The sequence below is a fragment of the Maylandia zebra genome, linkage group LG9, assembly GCF_041146795.1.
Source record: "Maylandia zebra isolate NMK-2024a linkage group LG9, Mzebra_GT3a, whole genome shotgun sequence".
Taxonomy (NCBI): Eukaryota; Metazoa; Chordata; class Actinopteri; order Cichliformes; family Cichlidae; genus Maylandia; species Maylandia zebra.
Window position 1 is genome coordinate 25,600,395 of NC_135175.1, and position 13,822 is coordinate 25,614,216.

At 41.7% G+C, this 13,822-nt stretch overlaps 1 protein-coding gene across 4 annotated transcripts in view; it reads right to left on the reverse strand.

Moving 5' to 3' along the window:
* Window positions 1-341: 341 nt before the first annotated feature.
* dnajc13 (DnaJ heat shock protein family (Hsp40) member C13) overlaps window positions 342-13,822 on the reverse strand; it is a 31,502-nt gene continuing 18,021 nt past the window's right edge. For 2 of the 4 annotated variants that reach the window (XM_076888251.1, XM_076888248.1), the window contains 38 exons: window positions 13,628-13,723; window positions 13,393-13,533; window positions 12,410-12,427; window positions 11,392-11,474; window positions 10,848-11,001; window positions 10,530-10,633; window positions 10,281-10,440; window positions 10,137-10,199; window positions 9,945-10,046; window positions 9,086-9,190; window positions 8,539-8,741; window positions 8,331-8,415; window positions 8,085-8,239; window positions 7,922-7,967; window positions 7,677-7,831; window positions 7,350-7,551; window positions 7,144-7,259; window positions 6,892-6,970; window positions 6,659-6,794; window positions 6,344-6,528; window positions 6,124-6,198; window positions 5,897-6,016; window positions 5,403-5,798; window positions 5,184-5,297; window positions 4,974-5,090; window positions 4,702-4,879; window positions 4,521-4,612; window positions 4,341-4,440; window positions 4,164-4,238; window positions 3,937-4,049; window positions 3,643-3,812; window positions 3,503-3,545; window positions 3,245-3,418; window positions 2,978-3,157; window positions 2,716-2,856; window positions 2,492-2,635; window positions 2,300-2,399; window positions 342-1,492 (listed from right to left, as the gene is read on the reverse strand). In XM_076888251.1, coding sequence (XP_076744366.1) covers window positions 1,395-1,492; window positions 2,300-2,399; window positions 2,492-2,635; window positions 2,716-2,856; window positions 2,978-3,157; window positions 3,245-3,418; window positions 3,503-3,545; window positions 3,643-3,812; window positions 3,937-4,049; window positions 4,164-4,238; window positions 4,341-4,440; window positions 4,521-4,612; window positions 4,702-4,879; window positions 4,974-5,090; window positions 5,184-5,297; window positions 5,403-5,798; window positions 5,897-6,016; window positions 6,124-6,198; window positions 6,344-6,528; window positions 6,659-6,794; window positions 6,892-6,970; window positions 7,144-7,259; window positions 7,350-7,551; window positions 7,677-7,831; window positions 7,922-7,967; window positions 8,085-8,239; window positions 8,331-8,415; window positions 8,539-8,741; window positions 9,086-9,190; window positions 9,945-10,046; window positions 10,137-10,199; window positions 10,281-10,440; window positions 10,530-10,633; window positions 10,848-11,001; window positions 11,392-11,474; window positions 12,410-12,427; window positions 13,393-13,533; window positions 13,628-13,723 — 4,818 coding nt within the window. In that variant the 3' untranslated portion in view covers window positions 342-1,394. Of the gene's footprint in view, window positions 1,493-1,943; window positions 2,049-2,299; window positions 2,400-2,491; window positions 2,636-2,715; window positions 2,857-2,977; window positions 3,158-3,244; window positions 3,419-3,502; window positions 3,546-3,642; window positions 3,813-3,936; window positions 4,050-4,163; window positions 4,239-4,340; window positions 4,441-4,520; window positions 4,613-4,701; window positions 4,880-4,973; window positions 5,091-5,183; window positions 5,298-5,402; window positions 5,799-5,896; window positions 6,017-6,123; window positions 6,199-6,343; window positions 6,529-6,658; window positions 6,795-6,891; window positions 6,971-7,143; window positions 7,260-7,349; window positions 7,552-7,676; window positions 7,832-7,921; window positions 7,968-8,084; window positions 8,240-8,330; window positions 8,416-8,538; window positions 8,742-9,085; window positions 9,191-9,944; window positions 10,047-10,136; window positions 10,200-10,280; window positions 10,441-10,529; window positions 10,634-10,847; window positions 11,002-11,391; window positions 11,475-12,409; window positions 12,428-13,392; window positions 13,534-13,627; window positions 13,724-13,822 lie in introns of all 4 variants that reach the window. The other 2 variants (XM_076888252.1, XM_076888249.1) reach the window with 2 other exon arrangements.

Here is a 13,822-nt window from a genome sequence, read left to right on the forward strand (position 1 = left end):
TGAGGTGAGACCTAGTCCCTAATTCATGGCATCTATGTAGCTGGTGTAATCCACTATAAATTCAATATCCACATCCGTGAAAAGTTATGGTTCTCAAATAGATTGACATAATATAAATGACATAACTCTATGAAACATTTGCACTTATAAGCAAACAAACATATTGCCTGAGGCCTCAAGTATATCACATTGATTCTTGTATAAAAACATTTAACTGCAAAAGTGATTGGATTGAGAAATATTTTGATACATACCCGCCCCCCTTTTCATCTCTCTCTCTCTCTCTCAACAGACTTAACAGCTATAATTATTGTGAACAGAAAAAACAAGTAGAACAACACTGTGGGTTCCCTTTTATTCTTAAAATTTTATGTACAAGTGTCAACTGATTTTTTTTTTTTTCAATGTACATTCAATATAAAGTTTATATACGTAATATTACATTGAACATTTCACAAATTGCACTAGTCTTTCACATAGATTGGTAATCAGAGTCAATGTCATTCGTCATGTCAGCAGAAGCTCATTTCAGGTGGTTATTATTCACTCATAAATATTCTAGTGCTTTTTGCATTCTGGGGGAGAGTTACTTTAAAAAATATGAGGCAGAAAAGGGTAGCCTTCAAAGAGAGAGCAGAATGAAGTATGAATAAGATCAGAGGAAAAAAAGGCTGGATATTATGAGAGCTCTGTGTCATCTTTGACAGAAGAGGACTGAAGCTGACCTGATCAAAGCAGACCAGAGGTCAGCAGAAGTCTAAGGGGTTAAAGTGGCATTTTCTTTTGGAGAAATAGGCCAGAGAAATCATACACATCCATTTCTTCATGTCCCGTGATTTTTTTTTTCTTTTCCACATGAGAATGCGTTAATATAGACAAGTAAACAAAATGTTTATTTCAGTGGTGGATAGGTCCTGTGCGCTTGTTCGTCACAAATGAGGCCTCAGAGATGTAAGGTTAAGGTAGCCAATCAGAATATGCCAAAGAGAAAAAAAAATTAACAAAAAAGAAGCCTCAGTCTTCCCATGACTGTCTAATGAAAAAAAAAAATCAAGAGTAAAAAATATATTCATACAAAAAGTAAACTCTTCTCTGTCATTAGAAGAAATAAGAAAAGTAGAACAGAAACTAAACAAATGTGGTCATCCATTAAAACAAAGCATTTCTGAAGACTTGAGTGTCATTTGTAAGGGGCAAAGCAGAGTGACGCTGCAGGAGGTGTCGCAGAGGTTTTGGTGACAGTCAATGACGGCCCGCTCTCTCACTCGTCTTTTTTTCAGTTGTTTTGTTTTCCTCTCAACATCCCCTTCATGTGGGGAGCTGAACAGTCCCTCTCTGAGCTGCGGCCGTGAAGCTGCACTCTGGGTGCCTGAGCCTTTCAGTGTGCGTGTCCTTCAGCCTTGGTCTCCAGTGTCATTGTCCACAGGGGGTGGGACGTTGGGCATTACTGTGGTGCCCGTTCCTGCTGTAAGGTAACCTGCTACTCCTGGACCTACAATGACAGCAAGGCAGAAGAGACAGTTCAGATGTAAATTACAAGGATAGATGCAGGGCTAATGGGGAGCTAGAATGATGTACTACACACTAAGACACCAAGCATGGATGGGATGATCGCTACACTGGCTACAATGTTTTCCATGGGCTTAATTTAGTTTGACTACTGTGTAAACAACTAATGGATAATTTTCTAGAAAATCTGATTCTATTTTCTATGTTTTTCACTTGTAACTCTACATTTCAGCCTTTTAAAATGTGCTGGCTACATATTGCATACATAACACAAGCTGGCTGTTTTCCAATACATGTTGAGGATCCAGAACGGGTGTTAAGAGGTAATGAATTATTTTCAGTGTGAGTAAGATGAAATGGGTGGGAATGGAGAATGGCATGTGCAGCCAGGATGGAGGTAAAGAGGAATGATGGTAGGAGCCAGGACGGTCTACCTGCATCAGAGCAAAAGAGAGGAGGGCTGTGAGGGCCCAGTTCAGGAGTCTAGAGCCCACCTCGCAGTGGGCTGCTGGCGGCCAGGAGAGAAGGAGTGGAAACCCCTGAGGAGGAAATGTGGAGGAAAAAAGAGGAAGGGAAGGGCCAGGAAGTTATAGGACAGCTGGGTTTAAGCATAAGTGAGGAGTCAGCCATAAGGTGTTTTGCCTTTTTAGGGTAAAGCAAAGCATTAAGATCCATCATCAGCTCAGAGAAAGATGCAGAAGACTTACCTTTTAAAGCACTTTATATTTTAACAGTTTAGCTTGTTATTCAGGTTAATCACTCTTCTAATATGCAAAAAAGAAAACTTTACCTGTCAGGTAACCTGCAGTCTGAGACTCTGAGATGAAAAGATCGTGTTTCTGGTCTTTGAAGGCACTCCATACTGAAGACTTTGCAAGAATTTCATTCACCTATGGAAAAAAAACAAGCAAGAGTTCAAATATTTGATTGTTAAATAAACAATCATACCAATCATTCGATGACTTTAATAATTCGATCATACCTGCTCTCCATACTGTAGACTACGAGTCATGGACTTCAGAGCTTTAACTATCTGGGCCTTAGTAGCTGAAGGGTTTTCTAACGTCTCCAGGCCGATTCCTTCCAGTAATTTCAAGAGGTATGGAACCAGCTCCACCCTCAGAGCCTGTTAAGTTGTTATAGAAAGTTCCATTAAGGACACATGAAACATAGTGAGGGATAATAACAGCAAGGGTGACAGTGCACCTGGGCAACTAGGTCTGTCTGCTCCTTCTGGAACATGCGGTTGAGAGCTTCACAAGCCAATCCAGCCATGTCCGCCCGAACCTTCATCCCTGTCATCAGAGGGCCAATAGTCTCCAGAGAAGCCATGGACCGTACACACAGCTACACGAAACAAAGCATATCTTAGTTGATGTGGGTGAGGTGTCACTTTTACATAAAACATTTAAACTGGCTTAAGATGGTTCTGATTTTTTGTAGTCTTGCATTAAAATTAGTTTCTTACCTCATTATCTGAAAGTACATGGATGAGGCGGATGGAGCTCTTGGGCACGGCATTGTTCTTGTGGTTGAGTGCCGCCAAGATCCGAGGCAGGTGGCCCAAAGGAGGGACCTGGTCGGCCAGCTGGCACTGTGTGCTGAACAGGCAAACTGCCGCCGTGGTAACCGTCTCCAGGGCCTCACCCTGCAGAAGATAACAGAATAAGACAGAAAAAGTCTAACTTCTGCATTCACTAGAAATTTGTAGTTGTTTCTCAGTTAGGAAGCTCACATTGGGATTGTTCTTCTCCAGGAGCTCAGTCAGGGTTTCCAGAAGTGACACCAGGAACTCTCGAGGCTTGCGTAGCACCCACCCAGGCTGAGCAATAAAGATGCGCAAGAAGACTCCACCAACTTCAAGCTCGCCCTGTCCGGCTCCATAAGCCACTGTGAAGTCTTCTGGCAACTGAGCACACAGATTAGGAGTTTAGTTTCACATTCATAGTTCCTACAGATACACCAACTTAAAATAATGACTTTTCATACTTACTTTCCAGTTCACATCAGGATTATCTTTCTGCTGTTTAAAGTGCCTGGAAAAGATTTAAAGTGATTTAGTACAAGACATAAAACATCCTATTAGAGTGTCTAACTATTCGTTATCTGGTTAAAACAGTGTTTGTCACACACTCAAGCATCATCTCCCGGACAGTAGTAGACACTTTCTCCCTTGAGCTGTCATTCCAGATGAGCTCAGGGTTTTCGTGCGTTCCCTCAAATATGTGAACTGCTGCCTCAGCATTGTCCCGCATGGCATCCATGAATACACCAGGGAGGAAACGCATCAGTGTTAGACGCACCTAAAAGAGAAAGCAGAATATGAAACAGCAAAAGTGAGTTGAAGATATGTTGCGACACATCATAAGGTAAAAGGGAGAGGAGAGTGATTAAGTCTTTTATTTATTTTTTTAACTCCAATCTGACCTTTGGCCCAACCAGCTTGTCTGAAGTCATCTTTGAGAAGAGCTCTGCAGTCTGTGTGCGAACCTGGGGGTGTGTGCAATTACAGAAGAGGTCCAGCAAATAGATCAGAGCACCTGCAGGACATAAAGATTAACAGAAACATCTGTGATTCAAAATTCAGATAAATGTAGCCAGCAATCACTAAAAAACAAACAACAACAAAAACAAACAAACAGTAGAACACTGACCTTTGGCCATTGCCTCTTTGACGATCTTCGTGTTAGACGTGAGTGCATAGAGGGTTTCCAGCACCATTTGCCTGCCTGAAGGACACAAAGGAGTATTTCAGTGTGTGTGAAGATGCATTACAGGGATAGGGAGAAGAGGAAAGACAAAGAGTATGACAGTCAGTTGTGTTTTCTCACTGGAAGGAAGTGAGTGCAGCAGCACCAGAAGGTTGGACAACACTAGAGATTCAGCGATGTTGCTCACACACTCTTGATTTGATGTCACTGTATTCACAACCTGCAGAAGACACCAATATGATAACAATCCAGGGATTCACAGTAAGTACATGTAAGGACCCAAGACCTGTTGATCTCTACCTCCAAAACCAGCTGTTGCACTCTACCAGCTCCATGAACCCGCAACAAGGAGAAGAGCAGCTTGAAGTGACCGATGCACTCCGACTCTGATCCTGTAATTACACCAAGAGAAATACTTAGAAAGAAGCTCCAAACTCACAGCACTTAAATAAACATAACGTCAGTCAGTCTGGAAGCTCACCAGGGTTGTTCTTGATGACATTACGGAGGGCCTCTAAAGCCATTTCAGCAAAGCGAAGCCTTTCAGCGTGCTGCTGGGACTCTACCTTGTTACTCTGACTCATGGCCAGCAGAGTGTTGAGGTACTGAGCCTGGGAGCCAACATAGTCCAGCAGACTGGCTGCAAATGCTTTTGGGTACTGAAGACAGAGATTGTAAAACAAGTTACTTATGGATTACTAAAAGTCCAAACCTGAATTTGGTCCTAATTGTCTAATACTTTCTTCTCCTCACCTCCAGTGGAAAAGATGGCTGTTCATTGTAGACTCGGACAAAAATCTCACCCACTATGAGCTCCTTGCTGTGATCACTGAACACAAACTCAGCACCAAAGCTTTTATCATTTTCTCCCTGCCAAGAAACCAGAGAAGTTGCGTGATTCACTCCAGTTTTGGATCATTTATCGTGAAAGGCAGTCTGAAAGCACTTGTAAGTCATTCCTACTCTTTTGATGTTTCCCTCCTGCTGAATCTCTAGGAACTCCAGCAGCTCGGCTCGTGTCCCATTGTTCCAGATCAAGTAGGGATTCTCCGAGTTACTGTTCAGCAACTTCAAGACCTGAACGCAAAAAAGAGAAGTTTGCTTTGAGCACAGCATTTGGCCTCTGCTCACTGATGCTTAGCAACGTCCATTAATGTCTACTTAGCAACATATTCAACTGACCTCAGCGGGAGATGTCGTGCCCAGCTTCCTTGAGATGTATGGAGTCAGCATGGCTGCTAAGCTCTTTCGGATAGTGGGGTTCTCTGGAGGCGTACCCTCTATGCCATTGGTCTCTGAAACAGGGTTGTTTCCATCAGGGCTTTGTGGCGTTGGTGTGTAGCCTGCCAGACGGCTCAGGGCTATGAGGCTGAGTTTGGCCAAGTTGTTAGCGACCTCCTGCTGGTTTGTGTCCTGACTAGCCTGCACGCCACTCTCCTCTAGAGTGTAGTCGTAGTTGAACAGATAGACCAGCAGGTGCCAAAGCACACCAGCGTGGTACAGATGGGTCTGTAGGAAGAAATCCACCGCAAAGGAGCTGACGCACTGAACCGCCAGGGCTGCAGTCTTTGAGAGACCCTGAGAGGAAGCGAGGAAAATTGGAAATTGCTATTTTTAGTTCAAACTGCTGAAAAGAAAAAGAAGAATAAAGCACACACAGAAGATGCAAGACTGACCTTTCCATAGTACAAGATGTGACAGAGGTCTCGGATGATATTGGGCATTTCGATGATTTTTTCCCTGCATTCCTCAAACTGAGCTGCTACACTGTAGCACTTACAGATGTGCCCACACACCTGTGGTACGATTGGCATTTAGAAAGCGTGATAAAATGACAAGATCAAAATGTGCACATACAGAAATGTGACTGCAAGGAAAGGGAAATCATGTGTTTTGTCATCACCTGTACAGCCATGTCATCAGGCTTGCTGGACGCAGTTAATACAGCGACACACCGAGACAGAGCCTCCAACAATATCTGAATAAAAACAAGCACAATTTCATTATTCACATACCACAGCTTCTCCACATGCCCCAGCATACTTACACATAACCACATGAAGTACATTTTTTATTTCCCTTAAACTGCCTGATATTTCACAGCTTTTTAAGACGTTTAATACCTCAATGCCGTTGTCCCGTCGCAGTTCCTCTGCATTAAGAGCCGAGCAGTTTACAGTGTGGAAGGCGAGTTCAGCAGCAGCCGGGAGAAGAGGGGACGTTTTTGAGAAAAGCTGATTATCTTCCGTCTCCATTGTGATTGTTTTGATGAGCATGGGATAACCAGCATATTTGTAAGGCTCCAGTTCTGAGGAAGTAGTGAAAGAATCAGCAGCATTAGCTGAAAGACTGCAGCTGAAGGAACTCTCACTCTCTCTTCTTGCATACTGCGAGGCTATGTTTTACAGGAGATAGAATAAACAGCAATAAAAACAAACCTTGTTTATGCCGGTTGAACAGGATGCTCTGGGCTTTGAGGATGAGAATGATGTTTTCTGGGTCGGGGCCATCCACGATTCGCGCAGTCTTTGTGCAGAGGAACTCATAGGCTTTGTTAACTTTTTCAAACATATCCTAAAACACATTAAAAAAAAGTTGCTGAAATCAAATTCATAATTACTTTTAACCTAAGCAAAGTCATTTTTGTAGAGCTGGTGATGACTGTACGCACTCTGCCCTCTGGGTTTTTGTCAGGATGGTACTTCTGTGCCAGCCTGAAGTAGGCTTTCCTGATTTTACTCTCTTCGTGCCTAAAGACAAAAAGCCAAAAAAAGAGGGTGCATTTAATGACAGCAACTCAAAGCATTCTCTATATATCTATACATCTCTCTATATACCTGTATCTATCTATATATAGACATCTATGATTATAGTAAAAAATGTAATGCATGTTGCCTGCTACTTTGAAAACAACAACACTCACTGCCCCTGTCCTTTGGGGAGGTTGAGGACTTCAAAGGCATCGTCCACAGACATTGAAGGAGGTTTCTTCTCCACTTCCCTCTTCCAGGCTTCAAGAGTGTCTTTAAGCAGCTTCACCTGAAGGGACAATCAAATCATGATACTTTTAAAAACCAAACATTTTAAACACAAAAAAGAAAAAGTAGAAAATTTTCAATATTGACGTACGGCATCTCGGATAGGCCAGTCAGGGAAGCGGGTGCTGTCACACAAATGTCTGAGGTAGTAGATGTTGCAGAAGAGCTCATTGTCCAGCTGAGGGAAGCTAATGACTGGGATGGGACAGTACTGGTAAAGGGCCCGCGTGTTGCTCTGCAGCCTGGGGCTAAAGTCAGCAACATGGGCCGCTATCTTCTCTATCATCATCCGCCTGAAACAGAATTCAAAAAGAAACTTTTAAAACTCTCAGAAATTAGACAATGTCTATTGTTGCTGCAGTTATCTGTACATGATCTTTAAGTAAGCTAGTTACGCAAGACAGAGACTACTTCTGACCTCATCTCGCTGCTCCAAATTGCCTCAGGCGTGTCAAATTCTCCCAGAAAAATCTCAGAGAATCGCTCGGCCTCGTAGTTCTCCAGATAACACACCATGGCTTCAGGCAACACAGGTCCCAGAACACTACGCTGCACAATGTCCTGACCCTTAGACTGTAAAGACAGCGCAACAGGTCAATGCCATTTTCAAAAGGATCTAAGATTCAAAGGATATCATCTATTGTAAAATATAAGGAACTTCACCTCCTCTGATTTGAATGCTTGTTTCAGATGAGTGTACTTCAGGAATCTGAAGACATCAGACAAAAATCACAGACATCAGTATCAACACTACATACATACACAAAACTGTTATAAAACTCCTTTCTAGAAAAGATTTTGCCAGCTGACTGCGCCGTGCTTTCACCTTGCCACAGGAAGCACGTTGGAGCCTGTGTACATCATGATGAAGAAGAAGACACCAGTCAAATAGAGACGCTGCAGGTTGGGGTTGTCCTGCATCACCAGGTACAGAACATTGGCCACCTTTTCCACCAGAATGGGGTCAAAGGTTAGGAGCAGCTGCAGAGGACAAAGACAAGCATTTTATTCAGTTCAGTGATGAGTATCATCTGGTCATGTGACACAACTTCAAGACGAATTGTGCAACTACCTGGACAATGTGTGGGAGACAGGCATTGTCAGCAATCATCCTTTTGATCTTAGGTAAAGGACGGATAATGGCATTGTCTTGGTCCCTGAGTAAAGAAAAACAATTAATAAATCCTACTGTATATAATACATAAAATAAAGTTGTAAAAGAGGACAGGTGGTTTATTTGGCGCTCACACAACCATAGAGACAATTTCAATGGGTCCCACCTGCTGGGATAGTACGAGCACATCGTGATGAGCATGTTAAGGATGAGGGTTGCCAGGTCAGACTCATTCATCACTGCCTGCCCTGTAGCCAGGAGGCACCACTTCAATTGAGGAATGGCCTGCAGGGGGCGCCATCCGTCCATCCCCTGAGCCCAGCAGCGTGTCTTTGCTGTCAGCACACCTGTACTCCAAAACTCCTGCATCTGAAAAAGATAAATAAAACACAATGGTGAGCAGAAATAGAAGCTGAAAACTAAGCAACTCAAAACAAAGACAAAACCACACAGAAATAAATGTAGACAACTGCATGAGATCAACAAAAATGAACAAAATGTTGCACTGCAGTAACTGAGGTAATGCACTAATGTTATATTCAATTAAATTTATTTAATAATTGTACTTTGTTTTATTGATTTAACACAAATGATAAAAACTGATGGGATGTTTTTCAGTTCACTGAGTACTGTGGCATTTTCTTCTCTGTATAAAATGACTTTACAAATAAAATTGAAGTAAAATTCTAATGTTATATTTTTTAATTACAAACCTCCTCAAAGCTGAAAGGTCCTCTTCTCTCCTTGTCTGCATTACCAAAGTACCACTCCTTCTCGCTTTCCCTCTTCATATCTGGTGCTGCCTCCAACACGTTGCTCTGTGGAAATTGAAGACATCCTTTGAAACTGCGCAAACATTAGTTACGCAAGAGTCAATGCCATTTTAATTCATCTGAAAACATCTGGCTGTGCGGTTGAGCTCATCAAACAAATTAGAAAAATGCTACAGCCCTTTTTTAACAAGTGTTGACCTCTGGGGCTGAAGAAGCTGACGTTAAAGTGCTAAAATGCCATTCTCTCTGTAGGCGACTTGTAGATGGTTCAAAAATGGAGTCAATCCCAATTGTCGTTTTTACAAAGCCTTTTTACAGCCTGCTACAAAAATATTTGTCCTCTATGGATACTCTCCTCCTTCATAACAACTCTAAGGGAATAATGGAGTTAGGGGCACTACTGCTTTCATTGACTGGTGTCACAAAGCCTTCTGGAGACAATCCCTCTGTGCTAGGCTTAACTTCTGCTAACTCAAGTCTGTGAACTAAACCTCGACCCTGTGCACTTGCTTTTTTGACCATTTCATTGAAACTATAAGAAATAAGGTAGCTTCTTATGTGGCACAGCCAGTCTGTTACTGAGCACGTATAATCATGTATGTGCATGAGCGCATCACACCCATACATTTAGACAAGCAGCTTGATAATCATGCTCGACAGTGGTAACTCGTCCAACTTCTTTTTAAAATATGGTTATTTCTGGCACAAAAAAAGACTACTGTCGCATCTAAAGTCAGAATCTAAAAACAAAACGAAGTACAAACAGAAACCAATTAGCCTCTTTCTTTTTTCTTTTTACCTGTAGCGGCACGGTAGCTCTGCTGGTGTGCAGATGTGCCAAAGTGAGCAGGTCCACCAAAATACGAACTCCATTTGAGTCCATGACATCCTTTACGTTTTTCTATAGAAGAAAGGGGAATTAATGCACAGAAAAAACAAAACGATGGGTTAAATTAGCATGCAACGCAAAGAGACTAATTGTATAGCTTACCTTGTGGAGAATGAGCTTGTAGAGGAAGAGTATGAGTCTGTCTCTTTCCAGTCTGTCTGTACACTTTAATGACAAACGTGTGTTAGATTTCAGGAGTAATTAAACAACACAAAAGCAGAGTGAAATGAGTTTGCCAGCATTTACCCGGTCCAGCATCCCCACGATGTATTTTGTGTCAGTGAAGGGGCCAATCTCTTCATAGCACTTGCCGTAGACTATTGCGAGTGCCTGCAGGCACAGGCACTTCATTGTAACTTTGGGTGTAAGCAAAAAGCGGTGGTAGAGTTCGTTGAAGAACTCGTATCTGAAAACACAACGAAGGGGAAGCATGACTCCTCTTTATAGATTTGGGAGGGAATAATGACATGGGCGCTTGGAGGTTAAAAATCTTACGATCTCTTGATAGCACTCGATTCTTCGTTTTCGTCCTCCTCAAGCAGCAGTCGCAAGTAATAATCCCCAATTTTTATCTCATCTGAAAGGCACTCATATTTCACCTGTAACAAAAAGATGACACATAGGAGCACGGATTTGAATAATGACATGTTTATCTGCATACCACTGGAATAAGATTGGATTACAATTTTCTGGTTTTACCTTACAATCTACAGTTTTCTTTTGATTTAAATATTATACAAGTTTACTATAAAATGATTTTCTAAAGTAAATGACAGCCCAGAGACTGAACCGTACTAGTAATTGAGCACAAACCTCAAACTCCTGATGGTTCCAGGAGATAACTGTGGCACTGCCCAGCTCGCGGTCCACGCCAAAGGAACGCATCTCCCCCTCCAGGGCATCGCGAAGTTCCTCCCTTGTTTTAAAGTTCCAGATGAGGTTGGATCGCGCATGGTCAAGCTGGAATCTTAATGAAAAAACAGGACCGAGACGCTTGATCATGTCCTTTTAAAAATGTAAGTGGATCATACCAACAAGCCAAGCTTTATGATGCCTACATACATCCTAACAACGTTTTAACGTTTCCATATATAAACTTACTTGCTCATCACTTCAAAGATGACAGCTGGCCACTAATAAGCATTCTAAGCTCTGGTTGTGTAACCGATATTTCACTCAACAGTGAAAATTCTGCCCACTTCACATGGTTAGTGGTTATTTCTCCACATTACTGCTTGTTACTTCCTGTGTGGGTGCCCCTTTATTGTGCAGTATTGGCACAATAAAGTACAGCAAAAGAAGGTCCCATACTCACATCTGATTGCAATTTTGGGTTACCATAGTTAGAAATTTCTACCTGTAGTAGAAGAGCTCCCAGTTTGCTTCAATCTTTATCCTCTGCCTCCTCTTTCTCAGGATGACAGGTTTTTGGTTTGGATTCTGAAATTAAATCACAAAGGGACATCTTTGTAAGGTATTCCACATTATTCACAGACTTCAGTGTTTGCTCTGTCACATCACGGCACACAGAGTGGTAAAGACAGCGACAACATGAGCAACATTTTAGACAGAAAAGAATAATAAAGTGAAATTCAATGAATGGATAATAACATGTTGGGGTGGTTTTTTTTTAGAATGGAGGAAGTCAGATATTAGAAAAATTAAACACAAATATTAAAAACAAAACAAAACAATGAACCGTACAAACACAGAATAAAACAAACACAAAAAACCAAGGTGGGATCCCAAAGTTGGGTGTGTTCAGGAGAACCAGGTCTGTGGCATGTTTACGCTCTACATACCTATGTGAAGCTAATTTATGGTTTCAAAATTATGAACACAGTTCTCATGCATTTGATGAGTGCCTTTTCACAGCACTACCGCCAACTCCGAGTTTCAGAATGCAAAACATTGTAGTTTAGGTGCTAGAAAGGATAACAACAATTTTTCTGAAATTTCATCAAGGATATTAAAAAACACTGCTGCATGGGATATTTGTAAAGGTCTTATTGTTTAAGGCTGTGTGTGGTCATTATTTATTGATAACTAAATATGCAGGTAAGCATATATATAGCTACAAGCATACTTATAGCTGCAAAGATTCAGTTCAGCCTGTGCTCCACCCTGAACATGCCCTCTGTTGTCAAAAGGAGAAGAAAAGACATGACGTGCTCTTTCATCACACTTTTTTCCTGGGTTCTATTTTAAGACTCCTGGAAATCCCTTTTGGATGTCAAGATGCGACTGCCCGACTAAATAACACGAAACCAAACAAAAACACGCCTGATGGGTCTCGTGAAGATGAAAAATGGTTTAATCGAGAGAAAGAACATGGAGAGAATGGAAAAAGGATCCCATTGGTCAGTCCTACTTACCAGGTTATTTCTGTCCTGCTGCAAATTTTGACAGCAGAGAAACCACACAAGACAAGGGGAGGGAGGAGTGGAGACACACAGAGAGATTATTGTTCCTCAGATCAAACAGATGAATTGCAGCTAAAGGGTCACAGATCACGATGCTACTAATATACAAAGTGAGAGTCATAAAATTTACAACTAAATCTGTGATTTAATAGATGACTTTACACAAGATTTCTGTAGTACTGCATGACTAATTTTGTAATTATACTCATTTGAAAAACAGTAACAAATCCAAAAATAAAAAGGTGGCCGTGATTCACAGAGAAAGCAAACCAATCATTGTACTTCTCTGTTCAGTAAATCTGGGGTGATTATCATGCAGCCAGAGAAACAGAAAGAGAAGAAACGTAACTTCATTTTATTTTTAAGGGAGTCTTGATTTAGGGTGCACAAGGAGCAGGCAATACCTGATATAGCTTGGTGGCTGTCACCACCAATCTTGACCCACCCAAATATTTTTTGGGTGTACAAAAACAAAACAAAACACCTATTTGTGTTCAGACTGAAACACCACGCATCCAAACAGAGGTTTTCCTTAAGAGTAAGCGGTAACCCTTCGCATTCTGCACCTCGCCATACAAAGAGTTAAGCAAAATTTTCTCCATACCTAAATAAAAGATTTATGGCAAACACATATGAAAGGAGCACAAGCAGTGTATAGAGCATATAACTGAGGCACATATTTTTCAAAGAAAGGTCAAATGTGATTGCAGCAAAGCTCTAACTGCCATACATGCAAAATACCAGCAGCAAGTGGAAAGTCTGCCATTGAGTTTGTCTTTGGATTCTGCAGCACTATTCAGCATCAGCACGAGAATAGAAAAAGATGAAAGTTAAAGCAACCTGAGCAGAACACACTTGCAGCAGCAGCTCTTTTGATAGCTCAGAGGTTAAATAGCCATGAAGTCTTTTTACAAATTAAAAGATATCATTCTCACCTCCTTCTGGGCTATGCCCATTTTATCTCTCCAGTGCATCAGCACGAGATCAGCTTTCTCCTTGGCAAACTTCTCCACTTCTTTGGCTGCTTTTCCTGCTATCCGCTGCCATTCAGGCACCTTGTTTCGATTCAGCTGGTCCTGTGGGAAACAAAGATATAAAAACAATTACAGATGGCAAACATTTTATTTTTTACTGACTCCATTACATTAAGGTGCATGTCTGTCCACATACCGTAGCGATTTTCAAGTTGTCACGGACGTGCATTCTGTCCACATCTTTCTCTGGGACAGGGTCAGGACTGTCCAGGTATGCCAACAGGCCTGTTGGCTACAAGCATAGAGATGAACAAGCCGAAATGAAATAAATGAAGACTTTAAACAAGCTACCTCAGCTGCCAGCAAAAAGTACAGGCTATTACCATCATCA